Source organism: Mustela nigripes, chromosome 6, assembly GCF_022355385.1.
Source record: "Mustela nigripes isolate SB6536 chromosome 6, MUSNIG.SB6536, whole genome shotgun sequence".
Lineage (NCBI taxonomy): Eukaryota > Metazoa > Chordata > Mammalia > Carnivora > Mustelidae > Mustela > Mustela nigripes.
This window is the reverse complement of record NC_081562.1, coordinates 76,225,144-76,247,949: the sequence shown is the minus strand read 5'-3', so window position 1 is coordinate 76,247,949 and position 22,806 is coordinate 76,225,144. Positions and strand designations below refer to the sequence as shown.

At 39.4% G+C, this 22,806-nt stretch overlaps 1 protein-coding gene across 1 annotated transcript in view; it reads left to right on the top strand.

Annotated features, from left to right (window-relative positions):
- The first annotated feature begins 15,735 nt into the window (after positions 1–15,735).
- SLC2A13 (solute carrier family 2 member 13) overlaps positions 15,736–22,806 on the top strand; it is a 378,809-nt gene continuing 371,738 nt past the window's right edge. The window contains exon 1 of the mRNA XM_059402898.1: positions 15,736–16,375. Coding sequence (XP_059258881.1) covers positions 15,820–16,375 — 556 coding nt within the window. The 5' untranslated portion in view covers positions 15,736–15,819. The remainder of the gene's footprint in view (positions 16,376–22,806) is intronic.

The following is a 22,806-nucleotide window of genomic DNA, read 5'->3' as shown; positions in this document are numbered from 1 at the left end:
GAATGCAAGTTGGTACAGCCACTTTGGAGAACAGCGTGGAGATTCCTCAAGAAATTAAAAATAGAACTTCCCTGTGATCCTGCAATTGCACTCCTGGGTATTTACCCCAAAGATACAGATGTTGTGAAAAGAAGTGCCATCTGTACCCCAATGTTTATAGCAGCAATGGCCATGGTCGCCAAACTATGGGAAGAACCAAGATGCCCTTCAACGGACGAATGGGTAAGGAAGATGTGATCCATATACACTATGGAGTATTATGCCTCCATCAGAAAGGATGAATACCCAACTTTTGTAGCAACATGGACGGGACTGGAAGAGATGATGCTGAGTGAAATAAGTCAAGCAGAGAGAGTCAATTATCATATGGTTTCACTTATTTGTGGAGCATAACAAATAGCATGGAGGACAAGGGGAGATGGATAGGAGAAGGGAGTTGAGGGAAACTGGAAGGGGAGGTGAACCATGAGAGACTATGGACTCTGAAAAACAATCTGAGGGGTTTGAAGGGGTGGGGGGTGGGAGGTTGGGGGAACCAGGTGGTGGGTATTGGAGAGCACGGTTTGCATGGAGCACTGGGTGTGGTGCAAAAACAATGAATACTGTTACGCTGAAAATAAATTTTAAAAATTAAAAAAAAAAAAGAAAAAAAATTACTACGGCAGTCCAGCATGTCCTGCAATTGATTTTATGCGGTTATAATTTAGTACTGCATCATCTTTATCTTTGTTTCCATTCTTCTGGACTGCCAATGGCATCATGCAACATCTGTGTGTGCATAAGTTTTGATCAATTTTAACTTTTTATAATAGATCCATGTATATTGTATGGTAAGTAAAGAATAAAATAGACTGATATCTACATATAGCTTATATATATATATATAATTATTTTTATTTATTTATTTGTCAGAGAGAGAGCATGCACACAAGCAGGCAGAGGCAGAGAGAGAAGCAGGTTCCCTGTTGAGCAAGGAGTCCGAAGTGGTACTTGATCCCAGGACCCTGGGATCACAACCTGAGCCAAAAGCAGCGGCTTAACCAATTGAGCCACCCAGGCCTCCCTAGCTTATATATTCTTGACATACCTAAGGAAAAAAAAAATCCTAATTTTTCTCAAATATTTTCAGGTTTTTTTTTTTTAAGATTTATTTTATTTATTTATTTATTTTGCGAGAGCAAATAAGAAACAAGAAAGTACAAGCCAGGGGGAGAGGCAGAGGGAGAAGCAGGCTCTCTGGTGAGCAGGGAGCGCAGTGCAGGGCTTGATTCTGGGACTCTGGGTAAATGATCGACTGAGTCACCCAGAAGCCCCTCAACATTTTTTGGTATTTCTAGGCTATGTAGTTCATCTGAGAGTTTTTTTCAAAATTCCAAAAAATTTTCCAATATATTTATTGAAAAAGAATGAAAAGGGGCACCTGGTGGCTCAGTCATTGAGCTGTTGCCTTCAGCTCAGGTCATGAACCCAGGGTCCTGGGATCAAGCCCCTCATCTGGCTCCCTGCTCTGCCAGAAGTCTGCTTCTCCCTCTCCCCCTGCTTGTGTTCCCTCTTTCATTGTGTCTCTCTCTGTCAAATAAACAAATAAAATCTTTAAAAAATCTTAAAAAAAAAAAAGAAAAAAATGCATAAAAGTAGACCCATGAGATTCAAACCTGTATTGTCCAAGGGTCAACTGTACTTAGTTCTAATAGTTTAATAGTTGAAAGATGCTTACTTGGTGAGGAAATCATTGTCATCCCAATCAAATTTCAGCATAACTGTCATTGATTTGTTTCACAACCAGAACTTGTGGTTTTGACGGTGACTGGCTTCTTGTTAGCGACTGATGGAATAGGTTTAGCACTGCTTGTATTCACACATGAGTGCTATTTACAGCTTATGTAAATCAAATCACCGGGTTCAATTTATGAATATCTGATTCTTCTGCCTTCTCATGGAAGTCTCATAAGCCCACTCGTAAGCAGGATATGCTTATATCACATGATTCATAGTTTGTGAAACTATATATATATGTGTGTATGTCACATATATATGTGTGAATTTTTATATATATGTCACACACACACGTATGTCTGTGTGTGTGTGTGACATATATATATGTCTTTTATGGCTACTTTTGATCTAGAAGAAATTCTACATTTAAAATATGTACTTCTTGGGGCGCCTGGGTGGCTCAGTGGGTTAAGCCGCTGCCTTCGGCTCAGGTCATGATCTCAGGGTCCTGGGATCGAGTCCCGCATCGGGCTCTCTGCTCAGCAGGGAGCCTGCTTCCGCCTCTCTCTCTGCCTGCCTCTCTGCCTGCTTGTGATCTCTGTCTGTCAAATAAATAAATAAAATCTTTAAAAAAAAAAAATAAAAAAAAATAAAATAAAATATGTACTTCTTATTTCTTAGGGCACCTAACTTTTATGGGAATTATAATAATAAACAATTCCATTTTTAATGTTTTAATGTCTTAGTATTACTATTCAGATATCACTTCTGAATCAGTCAAGATTTTGGTTGAACTGCTTGAAACCAAAAAAAAAAAAAAAAAAAAAAATTTTAAAAATCCAAAGATCAGTGGTTTTTACAAAATTGGTGCTTTCCATTTTTCTAATGTCTGAGGAATGCAGGACTGGGCAGAAAATAGCTGATACGGCAGCTTCATGATGCTCTGCGGAAACCTGCTCTTTCTCTCTGGCCCGCAGCCTGCCCATCCTAGTGGACAAGAGATTTTACATGCTTAAATAATAATAAAGTCAGCATATAAAATAGAAAAAACTTATTTTATGTCTTCCTGAAACAAGATGTATTTAAGCTTTTAAAGACAGCATTATTGGGGCAACTGGGTGGCTCAGTGGGTTAAAGCCTCTGCCTTCAGCTCAGGTCATGATCCCAGGGTCCTGGGATTGAGCTCTGCATCGGGCTCTCTGCTCAGCAGGAAGCCTGCTTCCCTTCCTCTCTCTCTGCCTGCCTACTTGTGATCTCTCTGTCAAATAAATAAATAAAATCTTAAAAAAAAAAAAGACAGCATTATTGAGGTATAGTTGGCATTCAGTTAACTTCATATATATAAAGTATACAGTTTGGTAAGTTTTGACATATGTAGACAACTGAGAACCCATCACCACAATCAAGGTAATGAACAAAACCATCTGCCTCAGATACTTCTTTGAGACCCTTTGAAATTTTCTCCCCCTGTCCTCCTTCCCCCAACGCCTTCCCAAGACAACCAATACCTGCTTTCTTTTATGAGAGATTAGTTCACTTTAAAAATAACTTTATATAAACTTTATATAATTACACAAATAAATTTATATAAATTTATTTATGTAAATTCTATAGTGTGTACTGTTTTTGTCATGTTTGTTTCACTCAGTGCGATTATTTTGAGATTCCTGGATATTATAATGCACCAATAGCTCATTACTTTGTATTGTTGATCAGTTGTCCTTTTACACGTATGCCATGTGTGTCCATTCATTTGTTGATGGACATTTTTTTTTCATTCTCTGTCCACTACAACTAAAACTTCTATAAACATTAACAAAGTATTGTATGGACATATATTTTTATCTTCATAGAGCAATACTTTGGAGTGGGATGATTGAATAGGTATGTATTTTTTTACTTTTTAAAGAAAGTGCCAAGCTTTTTCAAAAGTGGTTGTATCATTTAATATTCACACTGACAGATGAAAGTTCAATTGATATGGTCAGTACATTTATTTTTAGCATAGTCATTCTATTAGGTGTGTAGAATAGTCACTCTAATAGGTACATAAAATTAACTTATCATGTGTTTTCATTTATATGTCTTGGTTGACTAATGAATGTCTAGCATAATTTCAAGTTCATATTTACTATCCATATGTTGTCTTTGGTGTAGTGTTTTTCTGGTTATTACACCCATCTTTTAATTGAGTCTTTTGCTTTATAATTGAATTTCAAGAGTATTTTATTTATTTTGGATATAAGCCTTCTATCAGATATAAAATTTGCAAATATTTTCCACCAGTCCCTAATTGTTTTTTTATTCCTACCTTGCTCAGAATTTTTTTCTTTATTCAGAAATGGATTTTGTATTTTTCAATTTTTTTTCTGCATCTGTTGAGATGACCATATGGCTTTTTAAAGTAAGTTTTTAATATAGTGACTTATATTGATTGATTTTTGAGTGGAACTTTGCATTGCTAGGACTACCCACTTGTCCTGATGTATTATTCTTTCAATATATTGTTGGATTTAATTAACTAAGCTTTATGTAGAAATTTTGCATCTGTGTACATGAAGGTTTTGTAGTTTTCTTGTAATGACTGTGGTTTTAGAATTAGGATAATGCTAATGTATTCCCTCTTCTTCAATTTTCTAAAAGAGTTAGTGTGAAATCGTATTATCTTCCCTTTAAATGTTTTGTAACCTTCACCAGTGAAGCCAATTGGACTGGGAATTTTCCTCACGGAAAAGTTTTAAATTACACGCGAGTGGTTTCTTAGTGACCTAAGCCTATTCAGATTATCTTTTTCTTTTTGTGTAGTTCATCTCTTTTGAGGAATATGTCCATTTCACAAAATTTTTGGCATGAGATATTTATAATATTCCCTTATTATTCTATTAGGATTTGTGGAATGTACAATGATGTCACCTCTCTCATTCTTTACACTGGTAATATGTGTCTTCTTTTTTTTTTTTTCATTGATCAGTCCAGTAAGAAAATTATCACTTCTGTGAATCTTCTTAAAGAACCAGCTTTAGTTTCATTGATTATTACTGTTTTTCATTTAACAGATTTTCACTCTGATTTTTATTATATCCTTCCTTCTACTTCATTGATTTCCACTCTGACCCTTATTATTTCCTTTCTCCTACTTAGTTTGCTTTGCTTTTTCTTTTCGTTTCTGAAGTTTGAAGCTGAGATCATTGACTGGAGATCTATTTCTGTTTCAGTTATGAGTGTTTAGTGGTCTGAATTTCTCCTGAGTTGTTTCAGTGGGATCTCAAAAGAATTTAATTGGTTGTGTTAACATTTTCATTCAGTTCAAAATACTTTCTAATCTCCCTCGTTATTCCATTTTTGAACTCTGGTTTATTTAGAAGTGTGCTATTTATTCAAAAATATTTAGGGACTCTCTAGTATTGATTCCAATGTAATTCCGTGTGGTCAGAGAATATATTTTGGATGTCGTGAGTCATTGTGAATGGATTAACACTAGTTTTGAAGCCCCAGATTTGATTTAACTTGGTTGATTGGATTGTTATATACTTGAAAGGAATGTATATTCTGCTATTTGTTGAAAATGTTCTTCAAGTATCAATTAGGTTAATGTTGTTGATAGTGTTATTCACATCTTTAATATGCTTATGATATACTATTTTCTGTATATGAAAGCTATCTGTTATCGACAGAGGGATATTAAATCTTTGACTGTAGTTGTGGTTTTGTCTGTTTCTCTTGCATGTCTATCATGCATTTTCAAACTCTGCTTTTAGATGCCGAAAATTTTAGGATTATGTAATCTTCATAGACTCTTATCATTATGAAATGAACTGTTATATTCTTTGCTCTAAAATTTTGTCTGTATTAATATAGCCACTATAGCTTTCTTTTTTTTTTTTTAAGATTTTATTTATTTATTTATTTGACAGATACAGATCACAAATAGGCAGAGAGGCAGGCAGAGAGAGAGGAGGAAGCAGGCTCCCCGCTGAGCAGAGAGCTCGATGTGGGGGTTCTATCCCAGGACCCTGGAATCACAGCCTGAGCCTAAGGCAGAGGCTTTAACCCACTGAGCCACCCACGCACCCCTCCAGCTTTCTTTTGACTGTGTTAGCATGCTCTATCTTTGTCCATCCTTTTATATTTAATATACAAAAAATAAATATAACCTTTCACATATCATTTACATTTAACATTGGCTTCTTATAGGCAGAAAATAGTTCTGTGTTCTATTCCCAAACTGATCATTTTTGTCTTTTAATGGGTGCCCTTGGACTATTTACCTCCAGTATGATTATTGACATGACTGGGTTTTTGGATTGAGTTTTTATTTCACTTTATCCATTTTTTGGCTTAATTCCTATAATCTCTTTTGTATTATTTTAGTGATTGAAGTTTTATGTTGTATATCTTTAATATATAATATTATGTCATTTCACATATAGAATGAGAACATTACAAGTACATACTTAAATTTTTTATTCAAATATAGTTGACACACAATGTTACATTGGTTTTAAATGTACAACATAGTGATTCAATACCTCTATACCATATGCTATGCTCACCACAAGTATAGACACCATCCGTACACATACTATGCTATAACAACATCATTAACTATATTCCCCATGCTGTATCTTTTACCCCATGATTATTCATTTCAAAACTGGAAATCTGCATCTCCCATTCCTTTCACTCATTTTGCCCAATGCTCCACATCTAAAGTGTATACTTTCATTTCTCCTCTCCTAGCATTTGTTCTATGGCCATCATATATTAGATATGTATGTGATCACAGAATTTTGCAAGAACCATAGACGCATACATAGAGGCTATGCTTCCAACCATATCCAGGCTTCTACAGTGGAGACACTCCTGCTGCTGCTGCTGCTGCTGCTGCTGAGTGAAAATACCACAGCTCCTGCTGCCAAGTTTGGACATGGCACACCCCCACCATGCCTGCTGCTATATGTATGCCCTCTCTCCACCTCACCCATTGCTATATGTATGCCCTCTACCAGTCTCTGTCATCCTCGCTAGGCTAGACATCCCTGTTCGTGTTACTCTCTTCCAATTCAGGTCATGTGCAGTCGTGTTTGATTGGCTGAACCTGAGTCACATACCTGCTCCTAACTCCAAGCATTGCCAGGGAAAGTGAGCTTCTTCTGAGACTCATAATACAAACAGTTTTCCAAACAGAGTGTGCCCCCGTGTGTGAAGAGATCACAAAGTATGATAAATGTCTGCTGTAAGTTGAGAGTTTTCTAAAAAATGCAGGTGTTGTTAGAAGATAAATTTAGAAAAAGAAAAAATTCTAATACAACACAGGTTTTAAAAATAAAAGACACAAAGCAATTTTGCTACATACCTACAGTATAGTGGAAACTTGAAGCATTATTTTTTAATGTCAGTAGGGGCTTTAAAATTATGAGTATATGTATATGACTGCTTTTCTCCCTATCATTCACACTGTGAGTCTCTCATCCATCAGTATGATAATTGAAAGCCGAGTCTACACTTAGCCTGTAGGTCTGTGAGAAATTGCTGTGATTACTCCAGGGCTCCTGCATGGAAATTTCATGGCAATTTTACAAAACAAAGATCATACAGAGGAAATCGACTTTGCTTTTCTAGTCAGTGCACTGTTACATTCTTATTTTCTTACCAAATCACTCCCTGATGAATATCTGTCATCATTAGCCAGTGGCAATAACCTGTTTACTGAATTTTTCAGTATTCCTTCAAATATCTCTTATAACAATTCAATGACTCAGAGAAAATAATGAAATTATCTTAGCTCTTCAGCTCAGAAACACATTTGTTTTTGTATTGTGATCTAAAGAATGCTTTTTCACACTTGGAAGTTTTCTTTTCTCTCTCTTTCTTTCTTTCTTTTGGATTAGGAAGAGCTGCCAAGTATTCAATGCCTTTCTTGTTCTCACAGAGTTCAAAGCAATTTTTCAAGATGACAGACCATTGATTGATAAGTAGATTGACTTAGCACTGAGCTTTAAAATTGTCAAGTTTTTCTTTTCAAAGATTTTCAAATTATGTATCCTATTCCATGTTTGGGGATTTATGCAATTTTTCCTTTATTAGACTTTTTTTTTTAGAATAATATGCAAAACTACAGAATGACAAGCATGGTGATCCTGTGTCTGGTTAGTAGCTGGTTAAGATGTTTAATACAGTGGAGGTAGCTCACAGAAGTTGTTCTTTTCTATTTGTAGCCTAGGGTTTCCCCAGATTAATGAGGAAATGGTGATCACTAATTGGCCAGATGAATGTAAAAAGTAAGTAGATTATAAAACCCAAGCAAACAAAAATTATTTACTCTAATTTGATCAGTTGACATTTCATCAGCAATTTTGGTATGGATTAGGAATAAGAATAATTCTATTGTAATAATTTTGTTTTTGATATTATCACTTTGAGCTGGAGAAAATACATACCATTTCATTTTATTTTTAAAGTATTATGTTTCAGTCCATTGATCTCTCTTCTCCTCTCCACTGAAGTTAATCATGATTTTGTCTCTTTTAATAGTTTCGTACATAATGGTTCATATGATCAGCTTTTTTGTATATGGGCAGTAGGAAAATACTAGGATTAAGGACAATGGGGGACAGTGCAAAAAAAAGTATTTTTCATAAAGTAAATATGTACCCCTGGGGCAAATAATACATTATATGTTAATAAATATAATTAACTAAATAAGAAATGGCATACTTATTTCTATTAAAAGCTATAGTCTCTGCTACAGATTTTTTAAGAAAAAACATGTTTTGTTAAAATCTGACACTGTAGAGTTACATATAGAGTTGGGGTCAGGTGATATGTTACACAAATGCTTTGTATTATCTCAAATTGTTATTTATTCTATTAGGTATAGATGTAGAAAAGTGATGACTTATGGACCCAAGCCAAAGTGATCCCACACAGGCTGGTACCACTCACGCATTCATGGACTCATTCAATAAATATTTATCGATCCCTTATATGTGCCAGCAATGTGCTAGACTCAGGGGGTATGGTGGTAAACAGGGCAAGCACAAGCCCTGCTCTCATTTGCTAAAGATGCCCTTTTTAAATTGTGAGCTGATTTATAGATAAAACTTCTCTAACTGCACTTAGGAAGACACAAGAGTCCCCAGTTTAAGAAAATCAAAGGAAGAGAGTAGTGAATGCTCCTACTCTTACCGTGAAGGTTTTCTGTCCCACACTTATTGATTCTGCATGAAAATCAGATGAAAGTAATTTTGGCATGACTCAAATGTCATTTAGTATATTTGAAGTATAAAAAACATCCCATGGTATACAGTGTAGAAATTGTGAAAGAGAGTGTGGAAGGAAATTACCAGAGCGTTCTTTCGAAAACATTGAGGTTGGCCACTCTAACTGAAATATATTTTTTAAAGATTTTATTTATTTATTTGACACGGAGATCACAAGTAGGCAGAGCAGCAGGCAGAGAGAGGGGGGAAGCAGGCTCCCCCATGAGCAGAGAGCCCAATGCAATGCAGGGCTTGATCCCAGGACCCTAAGATCATGACCTGAGCTGAAGGCAGAGGTTTAACTCACTTAGCCACCCAGGTGCCCCTGAAATATTTTTTGCCTGAAGTTAGTTTAATGATCATATTTCACATGTTCAGGTATGATAAGGACAATAAGTTACAAAACTTGTATTACCCAATTAGAAGTTTTCAGTTCTTCTGAGTTGAGAAAATAAAATAGGAAACTAGACTTTATTAATTTAACCAAGTAATGGCATAGACCAACTATAAAATATAAGTTCATTGTTTCAGATGCATATTTTGCTTAGTTATAACATGGTTAATACACTTAATGTGGCATAGCAGGTTATAATATTACCACGCTTACATCTTCAGACAGAGACAGTATTACAGTTGATTTTACAGTTTGGATTCCGAATGCAAAACAAAACCTATTGAATGTTTAAGACAAAGTGATTAGTGAGGAGCTCCCCATGTCACAAGATAACATTTGAAAAGAATTTTCCACTGCTAGCCAAAAGATTGAACTTTGCTGAAGAACCAGCATCACACCAAATTAATCACTTCCCAATTTAAGAAGATGAGTTGTTAATTTCATTAGTGATTCTACCTTGAAACAAATATTTCCCACTTCTCTCATTTGAGATTACTGGATCCTGTTTAATTAAAGGGTTTCTTGAAATGGCAAGCCAAGTTGTTTTCTTTTAATTATTACCACTTGTAGCTACACATCTGGGTCCATAAGAAATACTTTGACACCCTGCAAATAAAGTTGAGTGCTATTGGAATTTTTGTCTCTAGCAAAAATGTGGTACACTATGATTTGTATTGTTAGCTATTTTTATATATGGTCTTGCAGGTCCTTTTACCTGGAATATATTACATTTGAGGATAGGAACCAGGCACTACATTTTTCTGTATACTTTGAAAAAATATGATACCTGGAAATGCTGGTGTCCTCTTACCACTTTGAGGGGAAGCCAGTGGAGTGCCAACCTAATATGTACCCTAAGAATAGTAGAGGGGAGAAAAGGATAGAATTTGGAACTTCGATGCCATTTTTCAAAGGATGTTTATAACATTCTTCATGCTGCCCCCCTTAACATTCAAATTCATGCAATAATACATTTCTGTAATGTATAATAACATATTTTGAGTATGGATTTTCTGCTATTCAGAATTGAAACTATGTAAATACTGATACAATGTTATTATCTCCCTTTTACAGAAGAGAAAATTAAAAACTTCAAGGAATAAGTAAGTTGCTCAAGTCACACAGTCACATAATTAACAGAGTAAAGATAGGAACTTGGGTCTTTCTGCTACCGTATCTAGGTTTACTCCATCCCCCTTTCCCTGCCCTATCATTCATTTAATAGAACTATTTCCTCATTCTTATTATTAATGCCATGCTCTTCTTTCCTACTATCCTTTTTTGCTTGCCTTTTTCTCAGAGGAAGAAAAGTTCCCTCACCCCATGGCTAAATTAGCTTCTCCCCTGATGAACTTGCTCTTACCCTGTGTCTTCTTTGGGACTTTGCTCTATCAATCATTTAGGCTCTTGAGTTGTGAATTTCTTCTTTTCACTTTAGCATATGAGTAAACTCAAGTTATGTCTGAACCACCATCCTTACCCTTGATCCTGATAAGCCTTTAAGCTCTTCCCTCCTTTATTACATCTACTAAGAGACTTCTAGAAAACACCACTACATTTGCTATTTTTCTCTTAATTGAAGTTACTCTCTTTAAAGTCTCTGAATGTGTATGTGTTGGGGGTGGAGGTGCATGGCAGTGGCACCTGGGTGGCTCAGCCAGTTAAACATCTGCCTTTGGCTCAGGTCATGATCTCAGGGTCCTGGGATGGAGCCCTGTTCAGTGGAGAGTCTGCTTCTCCCTCTCCCTCTGCCCTTTCCCCCAATCCTTCTCTCTCTCACTCGCACACACTCTCTCAAATGAATAAATCATTTTTTTTTTTTTAAGTCTCCAACTGGGAAGAGTTATTGCAAGCTTTTCCACCCCAAAGAGGAGAAGATATTACATTGTGTTACAGGTTCTTTTCCTGGTTGGGTCGTGGTTATTAGTGGACAAGATCAATGTGTGTTAAAATATCATCCATGACTCATGCTTTCTTTTGTGTTTCCTATTCCCTCTCTCCCTGTAGTAAGCAGATCTAGACAGGGCATTGGTCTAGTGGGGCATGCTGATTTCTTTTTTTCTTACCCTGCATTCTTTCCCTCCCTCATCCCATCCTTCCTACTCCTTAAAGCAAGTTGAAGAAAGGCAAGATTTTGGGAGGACTGCCTAAGCACCCATTGTTACATTTCATAAACATGCCAAGAGACCCACACTTTATTTTTGTGCTTATGAGCAATATAGTATGTGTATTCTGGTGCTGCTATTGTCTATTACTTGTACAGAAAGAAGGAATTGTCAATAGGGCAGGATTCTGGCATTACGGAGTTTCTGAACATAAGACCATCAAAACAATATTCTGATTCTCAGCAATCACCTTTCGCCCCTCCCAGCTTTACTGTGGCATGATTGATAAATAAAAATTGTATATATTAAGGTGTTGATATGCATATACATTGTGAAATAATGACCACAGTGAAGCTAATTAGCATATAGTATATTCACCACCTAACAGGGTTTTTTGTGTGTGTGAAAACACTTAAGATATACTCTATTAGCAAATTTAAAGTATACCACATATTATTATTAACAATTAACTATAGTCATGGTGGTATACATTAATCTTCACCATTGACTTTTTCATAGGAATAGTTATGATTTCATGTGAATTTTTATTTTCTTTGATGTCTATGCAATATATTTGACTTGCTTAGCTTGTCTCTCATCCTTGAAATGCTTTACTTAGTTTTTATGCCGTGTCATTGTACTAGCTACTTATAGTAACTCAAATCTGTTGGTTTTATGGTCCAGTATTTCTTTACTTGTCTTCTGGCAAAATTCTACCCAGGTTTCACAACCTCAGCCATATGATTTACCTCCATTCATAGCTCAAGATGTGGACAATGGTAGGCCCTAACTGGTTAGCAAGCAATCTCTCAGCTACAGTAAGTGGGTCAAGGATAGGCATATAATTGACAGATCTAACTGGATATGTACAATAAGTTTTTGAGGATTTCAGAGAAAGAAACCCTTTTTTGACCCTTAGACATGATGGGATATGGAGTTTGGAGCTTGCTGTAGCCGTGTGACCACAATGTGGAATTTGAAAGTGGAGTTTGAAAATGGAATTGGAAAGTGGAGAGATGGAGCCAAGTCTCTTCTTGGGGACATGCTGGAGTTTGAGTCCTACATCCAGCTTCTTTGAAAACAGCCTATTACAGACATTTAAGAGACAGGAACCAACAAAGTCTCTCTCTTCCTTATGATTTTGGTTTAAACCAGTTTGATTGGGGTTGTTTTCTCCTTTGCAATCTAAATAATGCAAAAACAAAACAACCTTTGCATTTTATTGTGTACCCATAAATGCATAATACATACAAATTCATAGGGAAGTTTCTAGAAAGATACATATCAAAGTGGTAGGAGTGGTTATCTCTGAGGAAGGGGGGCTCTTATGGCAGGACAGATGATTAGGAAGAGATTTATGTGTTTCTTTTTAGACTGTTTTACAGCAAGGATCAATTACTCATAAAATTAAAAATAAAGATCCAATAAACACAAGGACAACACTGCTACTACCCCCACTACAGACAACAACAACTTCTACAGAGTTAATAACCCAATTCATTGGTCTGTTACTCAGGATCTAGAGCAGTGTAACTAAAACCTCTTCTACCCCTCTTCCTTTTTTTTTTTTTTCTTTTTATTAAGGATTTATTACTTTATTTGACAGAGAGAGAGAAAGAGAAAGCAAGCACAAGCCGGGGGAGGGGCAGAGAAAGAGGGAGGAGCACACTCCCTACTGAGCAGGGAGCCCAAGAGGAGCCTGAGCCCAGGAGCCTGGGTTCATGACCTAAGCGGAAGGCAGACGTTTAACCCACTGAGCTACCCAGTTGCCCCTTTTCCCCCTCTTCTATGGCAAATCCTTAGTGTTCCTGGAGGTTTGTAAAGCAAATATACTTAAAACAGGGGCTTTTGAACTTTACTTGCAAACTAATCATGATGTTTATAATTACTATTTACTCTGTAATGGCAACCACTTGTATTTCAAAATATGTTTTTTCCATTCTCGCTCTAGCCAATGAGTTCCAAAGTGGAACATTTATCTGCCATGCAAATAAGAAAACAAGGTACAGGGCGCCTGGGTGGCTCAGTGGGTTGGGCTGCTGCCTTCAGCTGGGGTCATGATCTCAGGATCCTGAGATCGAGTCCCGCATCGGGCTCTCTGCTCGGCAGGGAGCCTGCTTCCTCCTCTCTCTCTGCCTGCCTCTCTGCCTACTTGTGATCTCTCTCTGTCAAATAAATAAATAAAATCTTTAAAAAAAAAAAAAAAAGAAAGAAAACAAGGTACAAAGTAACCTAGAGCTTTGTTCCAAGTTGAACAGTAAAACAGCAATAGTGATGGGACTAACGTCTTGACTCTCCGCTGACGAGCTTTCCATTTCACCATGGTCTGCAGCTGGAGCAGGATTCAGGGAACTCCATTTAGGAATCTGCTCTGGTGTAAAATAAACTTGGCTCCTTCCAACGCGGAGGAGAACTCTGCTTAACTCTCTGATAACTTTTTTTTTTCATGTCGTATTTCTTTTGAGATATAATCTGACCTTAGATTTATAAATGTCCTGATGATACAGAACAATTTTAAGTGGTTTAGTGTTCTGTGACACCAAATCTGAATTTGTACCGAAGAATACTCAGGAGCACTTACTACACCTGCTTGGAATAAAAGGCAGTTTGTTGTAGCTCAACAAGAGTAACTTAACAATATCAGCCGATTCTCACATAGGGAGTCGGTCTCTTTAAAAATGGTGAGCCGATTCACCACCAGGGGGCGCAGGTTTTCTACAGTAAACGCGGAAAAAGATGCGCTCTCACCTGAATCTTTCCTGAAGTCTGAATATTAAAGAGTTCCTTGCTCCGGAGCTAAGAGCTCTTTGTTTAATTGATCCTTGGGAATCAGGATAGAGCCTTCCTTTAAAGCCACACAATCAGTTTAAACAGTTAAACCCTCTCAGCTCATTCATTCATTTTTCCTGGTTGCTGGAAAAGAAAGCTATATTACGGAGATAATCATGACAATCCAAATGAAAGCAATTTTGGCAAATTCTAATAAAACTTTTTGTTGAAATAGGGATGACAAAATCTTTTTCTCTAAGAGGAAAAAACTGCATGAAAAATAGGCCTCAGGCTAAGAAACTTTTGCTCAAATAAAGGAAATAAGGGCCCTGAAATTGTAAGAAATAGAATCATATGTTGCTTTAACTCATGCCCTCAGCCTAAAGAAAGCAAATTAGAGAGAAACCTTTCTCTTTTGAAGTGGAACTGTATAAAATGATTTACAAATGACTTAAAGTGGAGGGGACTCAACAACAGGCAATTAATTTAACAGTTTAAAAAAATCAGTTACAAATAATGCCATCTTTGTTTTGTATCAAGCAAATAAGGCACCTCCTTTATTTGGTGCGCCTGTTAGGGGAGGGAGGTGGAGGCTGCCTATTAAATCAGAGATCGGATTCTACAGGTTTAATTTCTGCCAGTGGGAAGTATCTGGTTATACACCAGTGGAATGCATACATGTAAATTTTTTTTTACACATCAGGAATTCATGGAGAATTTTGGGATTCATCGGCAGGAGGGGTGCGTTACCTCTGTCCTTAAAGAATTAAGATGTACCATATCTTTACAATAAGCATAAATTGAGGAGAGACTGGCAATGAGGGGAGACTGCTTGTAGAGATGGGAGAACACAGCTGTGAATGCTCCAGAGCTAGCTCATTTACGTCACACTATTATAGAAGAAAGAAGGCTTGCTATGTACCATAGCAGGATCTATCTTCCTAGGCCTTTTCCAGCTTTGGCCATCCCTCGGTTGCTAGAAGGCAGATCAGGCTGTTTTAAGGGTTTCTCTCCCTGGCTTCCCACACTGTGCAAGCATTGCAGCTCTTTTCTCTCGTCTGAAGCCTATTAACTTGGCATTCCCACACTGGCCAGCTCCCCAGTTGCAGCCCCCAGGCCTGGTTATTTTCTAAGGATGCCAGTACCCTAAATCAAGGAGCCTGGGTCAGAGGTCGCCCCAGACCGGGAGAGTGGGGTTTAGAGGTCTCGGGCGGCCCGAGCCTGGCTCCACCCAGGGAGGGGGCGGAGCGTCTCCGCGGCCCTGCCCCGCTGGCCCGGAGTGCACGTGACCCGCGGCCCCGCCTCCCGCCCGCTCCGCAGCGCCAGCTCGGCAGGCGCGGGGCGTGAGTCTCCAGTGAGACCCGCCAGGCTCCAACTCCGCAGCGCCGGAGCTCCGCGGGCAGCAACTTTCTACCCGGAGCAGCCGCGGCGGCGGCTGCTGCCGTGGCAGCCGGAGCGGGAGGCGGGAGGAGGAAGGCGGCGGCGTAGGTCCTGCCCTTTTGGGCTGTCCAGCCCTCGGAGACCGCCGGCCCGCGGAGCCTCGCCCCCCCGGGAAGTCCCGGGCCCCTGCCCTATGTCCCGCAAGGCGAGCGAGAATGTGGAGTACACGCTGCGGAGCCTGAGCAGCCTCATGGGCGAGCGGCGCAGGAAGCAGCAGGAGCCGGACGCGGCGAGCGCGGCCGGGGAGCGCAGCCTCCTGGCGGCCGCCGAGTCGAGCGCCAGCCTGCAGAGCGCGGGCGCGGGCGGCGGCGGCGTCGGGGACCTGGAGCGCGCGGCGCGGCGGCAGTTCCAGCAGGACGAGACCCCCGCCTTCGTGTACGTGGTGGCCGTCTTCTCCGCGCTGGGCGGCTTCCTGTTCGGCTATGACACCGGCGTGGTGTCGGGGGCCATGCTGCTGCTCAAGCGGCAGCTCAGCCTGGACGCGCTGTGGCAGGAGCTGCTGGTGTCCAGCACCGTGGGGGCGGCCGCCGTCTCGGCGCTGGCCGGCGGGGCCCTCAACGGCGTCTTCGGCCGCCGCGCCGCCATCCTGCTGGCCAGTGCCCTCTTCACGGCCGGGTCCGCGGTGCTGGCCGCGGCCAACAACAAGGAGACGCTGCTCGCCGGCCGCCTGGTCGTGGGGCTCGGCATCGGTGAGTTGGTTCTCTGCGAAGGGCGCCCTTGACCCTGGTCCCTGCATTCCTTTTGCCCCGCTGGGGTCCCCGTCCGGGCTTAGTGGCCCCAAGAACATTCCACATGTCTGGTTTCGAGAGCCCATCTGTTTGTTACTCTGGGCTCTAAGTGTCCGGCGGAGGGTGTGTGGGGGTGGTGGTGTTCGTTGTGGCCTCCCAGAAGCCCACGTGGAATCTTCGATCTCCCATGGAAAGTGAGTCCGCGCGATTGTTACATCTCCTAGCACTTCTGTGAACCCCAGTCATCACCTTGATCCAGCCCTACCTGATGTCCCTCTAGAGCTTCTGAGGGGAGGGTCTCTTTACTGTATTGTCTCACTTTTTCTACTGCTAGCCCCTTTTCTTTTCTAGGATTCCAAACTCCGAGTCCCATCAGTCTTAAATTCCCAGTAAGATAATTTTTAAAGTTAATCAAGTGATTCTGGACTCTATTCTTTGCTACCCATATACTCGTTCCTTCTCTAGTCATTTCTTTGGAGTATTAGTTGTTTTTTTTTTTTTTCTTTTGCCATCACTGTTTTGTTGCCTCTTGCTTTCATATATTTTCCCAAATGAATTCCTTCTCTGTGTTTTTCTTTTCTTTTCTTTTTTTTTTTTTTCTCTCTGTGTTTTTCTAACTTTTTTCTTTAAATCCATATCCACCCATTCTTTTTTGCTTTGCCTCTCTTTCCATTGGGAACCAAATTATCTATTAAAGGTCATGTTCACTTATTAAATTCATTTAGGAGCCACTCCCCCTGTGGATAAATGCCCAGCAAGATAGATGTTTGCAATTACTTCAAAAATGAAAGGATTAAGGTTCCCTTGGCATTGATTTTTCACCCTGGTTGCTGAGCAGGGGAGGTACAATTGGCAAGTTCTTGGCAGACAGAAGCTATTTGGAATGTGCTCGGTATTATTAGAAAGCACTTTTGAGGGAAAGTAGGGGGTTGTAAATCTAGTAATTTTTCTAAGACATGCTGCTGATGCTTTTTAAGTGTTTCACTTTATAAGTCAGTTTGTTTCCTTTAGAGTGCTGTTGAAGTTATTTTTTTTTTCCCCCTATGGCTGGCGCTTGATAAAAACTCTTTAAACCTGGGACTCCTAATGATTTGTCCATTCACTGCTTGACATACTATGTTTTTCACCCCCTTCCTTATAGTCTTTAAGGGCAAGTGAGCCCCATTTATACTATTCCCTGTTTAGGAACCATGAGACCAAACTCTAGCTCACTGCACTTTATATCCCAAATCTGTCATTACTGACTTTTGTTTATTGTACTGTTAATTAGGGAAGCAGGGCCAGTCTCTCAGTAAAATATTAAGTTGGCACATTAAAGTCCAAAATGACCAAAAAGTACAGTTGAAATGAAACCTCTTTGTAGAGGAACTACCTGTGCCTTCAGGACCCTTCGATAAATAACTTTCTTTTCTCCCTATTTTCTGCTTGGGACGCATGAACCATGTTTATTGTTCCTTCTGACCTAGAAATAACAATTTTAGGTGGCAAGATTTGTTCAGTAAGAGTGAATCTTGTGATTTTGAAATTGGATAATGTTTTGCAGAGATCTTTGAATGAAGCTTCCTAGAGTTTAGGTGTGACAAGTATTGGGTATTTGGATACTCTGTTTACTCTTTATCTGCAGGGAAAATTGAGCCCCTGTTGTGGGTAGCAGAATGGTGAGGAGGATTTAAATCCAGTAAGAGTAGCAGGGTAGGAATAATCCAGATAGAATTTGCGAGGCTCCCTGAGAAGATCTGTCAGGGAGAGACGGCTGATGCATTCAAAAAGGCTGCAGTTATCCTAAGAGAAGGAAGCCGGAAGCTCTTCCTTGGAGAAATGGTATGTTGACACATGAATAGTGTTTTAACAGAGATGCAGAAAGGACCTTCTAAGCTTGGGGTCCAAGGTGGTTGCAACAAAGAGAATGAAGAGGAGGTAAGATTGGAAAGGTTGATGTGCGGGAACTGTAGACACGTGTGTATCTCACATCCTTGTTCTTTGACACCTGGGTGGCTTGCCTGACTCCTCATCCCAGTTGAGACATGGTCCTGGTGAGACCCATCTGTCAGCAAGACACTCTTAGAATAGAAACCCTGATACGAAGTACATAGGCCTTCTTTACTTATAAAATGAGGAATGCTAAAGTCATGAATAAGCTTTGAAATAGACCACATTTTGAATTAGGATTATACAAAGCATGTAATTGTACATGTAAAATCCTTAAAACTCACAAGGATTACTCACCTCCGAAAGGAGAAGTCAGTTATTTTTAGTTACAAGGAAATGTGTCCTTAACATGAGCTTTTTTTTTGGGGGGGGGGGTGCGCTAGGGAGACACTAAATCAGTTTTGCTTGCTTAAGTACACTAAATCTGGGTGAATTTCATGCCTTTTTTTTTTTTTTTTGAGTAATTAAATTTTATGGGAAGTTTGGTGTTTTTTGTTTTGTTTTTATTTTTGTTTTTGTTTGGTCTTTTTGATACTTAGTGATGTTGATGAATAACAAAATGTGGCTTTTGCTATTTTTTTCAGACAAATTTGCTGTTATAAACTCTTCCACAGATTTACCCGTAGTAAATATAAGCCCATAGGGACAGGGCTTTTGTTCATTTTGTTCACTGATGGGTATTCCTAGCCTATAGGAGGCACTTACTGTTTGGAATAGTGAGCAGAAACATTAAAAAAATAATTCCATTTCTGTTAGGGTACCATTTTAACATAGGACTGCTCTTTAAAAAAGTGTTACTATCAAAATATTTGAAAGGCCATCTAAGGGTTTTAGTTTCTAATACTTTAATGCGATCATTCATTTATTCAACAAATGCTAATTAAGCTTACATTATTGATTCTGTCAGATTTGGAGTAGGCAGTAACTAGATAAAAATCCCACCCTGGAGGTGTTCATTCTCTAATAGAATGGAAAGACCATCAACAAACAATTAAAATACAATAGAAGTTTCTCTATGAGCCAGAAGAATAGGCTGTTGATTCTTTTTGAGGTGGGGGGAGTAAATTGAACACATGGAAGGTTTTACAAACATGTATTTAAAATGGGGTTTAAAGGGTAGGTAGGAGTTGAGATGTAGAGGTAGCTGGGAAAAGGAACGAATATTTAGTGCTTTAGTTTCTACTTGGCATCCTGCATTACTTTACGTATGTTATTTCATTTATTCTAACTCTGAAGTAGATGAGAAACAGGTCCACTTTTGCTGGATGTAGAAACAGTTTATATCAGTTAAATGACAAGGTCACTGGTACAAAGGATTAAAAAACCACTCAGAGTCTTTTGCTTGTATTACTCTACTGGGCATTTACGGTAGCATTAACAGCAAGTGTAAAGGCATAAAAAAACAGTTGTAGAAGCTCAAAGTGAATGAAGGGTGGTGATGGGCCCTCATGAAACTAGAATGATGTTTCGGGGGTGGGGGCGGTTTATGCTGAATAGGGATTCTTTGACAGTATCTATATAGGGACAGTCATGGGAAGTTTTAAGCTATAAATGATGCGATCAGATTAAACATCCTTTGTGTCTGGTCTTTTTTCTCCCCACCCTTTTGTTTTTAAACTCTAATTTCTTCCGCAAACCTTTTTACCTCTATGAATTTGTAGTATTAGAAATTCTTTGCTGAGATGGTTACTGCAGGGTGGGTCAAGTATAGTAAGTGGCTATTAGTTACTGGAGTAGGAAGAGTGCGGGGGTGGGGAGGCTTCAACAGAAACCTTTGAAAAAGGTTAAAGATAACTAAACAGTAGAGTATAGTTGTTCGTCTGTATTAAATGAGTCGTATGGTGAAAGAAACCTCAGAAATTGGGTATCAGTGTTTGATTTTGTTTTCTTTTTACAACAAAATCAGCTGACCAAGTGCCTGGTTGAATAGGGCGTTTCTTTAGACTTTTGTTTTCACCAGAGGTACCCTTTGGTTCCTCTGGTTTATTTTGTTCTTGTCGTGAGTTGAGTTCTGGGACCAGACTGTCTCATTTAGTCCTTTCTCCATGGTGTTGGCATTTACTGCACTGCTCCTTATAAGCAGTGACTTAGTGCCTGTGTAGCAAGTACCAAGAAGTGTCTAAATTCAGATATTCACCAGTGTTTAAAACCTTTACTGAGAAGTGACATTAATTATACAGCATTGGGTTTGTTGAATTAATCTTAGATCTTTATCAGTTTTTCCCGTCCCAATACTCCCTCTACTGGTACACAGTTTGTGGCTGCGTATTGTTCCTTATAATCAGTCTGTTATAAGAGTAATATTTCTAAAAATAAAACTTTTTTTTTTTATTCAGATAGCACTTTGAAATCTTTTTCTTTGATGCAAAGCGAATGTAAAGTCTTGTTTGATCAAAAACTCACTGGGGGGGGGTACCTGGGTGGTTAAGTGGATTAAGCCTCTGCCTTCAACTCACATCATGATCTCAGGGTCCTGGGATTGAGCCCCACATCGGGCTCTCTGCTCAGCAGGGAGCCTGCTTCCCTCTCTCTCTCTCCCTGCCTCTCTGCCTACTTGTGATCTCTGTCTGTCAAATACATAAATAAAATCTTAAAAACAACAACAACAACAAAACTCACTCAGTACTGAGATTAAAGTCAATAAAGAATTTAGGTAAACAGAATTAGTTAGAATCAACCAGGCTTTTAAAATATCAGCTGATGTAATTTTATTTTTGTTGTTTGCCATCAATTTGGATTTACCAGCATGAAACGGACATGCAAAGGAAAGCTTTGTTTTACTTCCTCTGTTTGTTTCAGACACATTGTATGTGCTCCACCCACTCTACTTTTCTGCCTGGTGGCAGAGTTACAAGGAGGATTATGACCTAATTATGTTTGCCTAGTAGTGTGGCAACACCCTCTTCCAGTGAGTTGTCAGTAGGATGACAGAGAAGCCTGTTAACATGTGTTCTATGAAGTTGTTCATGTGACTTCAGTCTAAGACACTACTTTTTCATCCGTCCATATTTCTGTCTGTATTTAAGTTCAAAGTCAGAACACAGTTTAAGTTGACTACCTTGACGTTGATGCCTTTGACTTTAACACATCTGATGATATAGAACCTGCTCGCAGATCTCAAAGAGCAAGCAGTCTTTGCTTTCTTACTGAAAAGCCCAGGAGGCTATTTTCCTTTTCTTTTTCTGATCATACTTGGTTCCTTTATCCATCCTTCCTGTCTAAAACTCTTTTCTTTTTTTTTTTTTTTTTAAAGATTTTATTTATTTATTTGACAGAGAGATTTCACAGTAGACAGAGAGGCAGGAAGAGAGAGAGAAAGAGGGAAGCAGGCTCCCTGCTGAGCAGAGAGCCTGATGCGGGACTCGATCCCAGGACCCTGGTATCATGACCTGAGCCGAAGGCAGCGGCTTAACCCACTGAGCCACCCAGGTGCCCCCTCTAAAACTCTTTTCATTCCTCTTAACTTTCTTTTCCTTTTGACCTTCAGAGTAGGTTGTAGCAACACTTCTGTGGAGAAAACTTCTGTTGTCGTGGAAAATCTGTACTCTCTGGAAACCCCAAAATGTTTTTTTTCCACAAATTAAAATTTAATTTCCCTGGATGTCAAGAAAAAAGAGTTAAGTTTTATAGATACTTCTAAACTTTCACTGGGAGTACTGCATGTTTTATACTTGGGCCTTAGCACCACTGTTTGGAGCGGTGGGGTTTGCAGCATGTGTCAGAAGCCACATGGCAGGAATTTTATTTCACAGCACTACAGCAGTGTGGTGGTGGTGGGGGGGGGCAGGAGGGCGCGCACCATTGTGTGCCAGCATCAGCATTCTGTCCCTGATTTCATCGTATCTGGCCTGCACTGGGTGGGGAGGGGAGTATGAACAGTTACTCTGCAGGGCCCGATGTGAATGGGCAATCGATTAATACCTAACTCTTGTTCCATGTTTATTCTGTGGCAGGCACTCTGCTCAATGCTTTGCATAGGTTCACGTAATCCTCATAATAGCCCGGTGGGACCATATCATTTTTTTTTTCTTTTCACGATGAAGATGTTTTAGGCAGAAAGAGAGGAAGTAGTTTTCTCGTGGTCATAAAGCTTCTGAGTGGTGGGGCCTCAGTTGGCTCCCAAGAGGTCTGGCTTTGGAGTCTGTCCATGCTCAACTGCTCTGTGGTACTGTCCCTTCTCTCTGAAACTAGCATAATTATTTTATATTATAATAATATAATATTATTATATAACTAGCAAAATTATTTTCCATGATATTAGGTGGATGTTAAATTTTAAAATATAAACTCTTGGGACGCCTGGGTGGCTCAGTTGGTTGGACGACTGCCTTAGGCTTAGGTCATGATCCCGGAGTCCCGGGATCGAGTCCCACATCAGGCTCCCAGCTCCATGGGGAGTCTGCTTCACTCTCTGACCTTCTCCTCGCTCATGCTCTCTCTCACTGTCTCTCTCTCAAATAAAT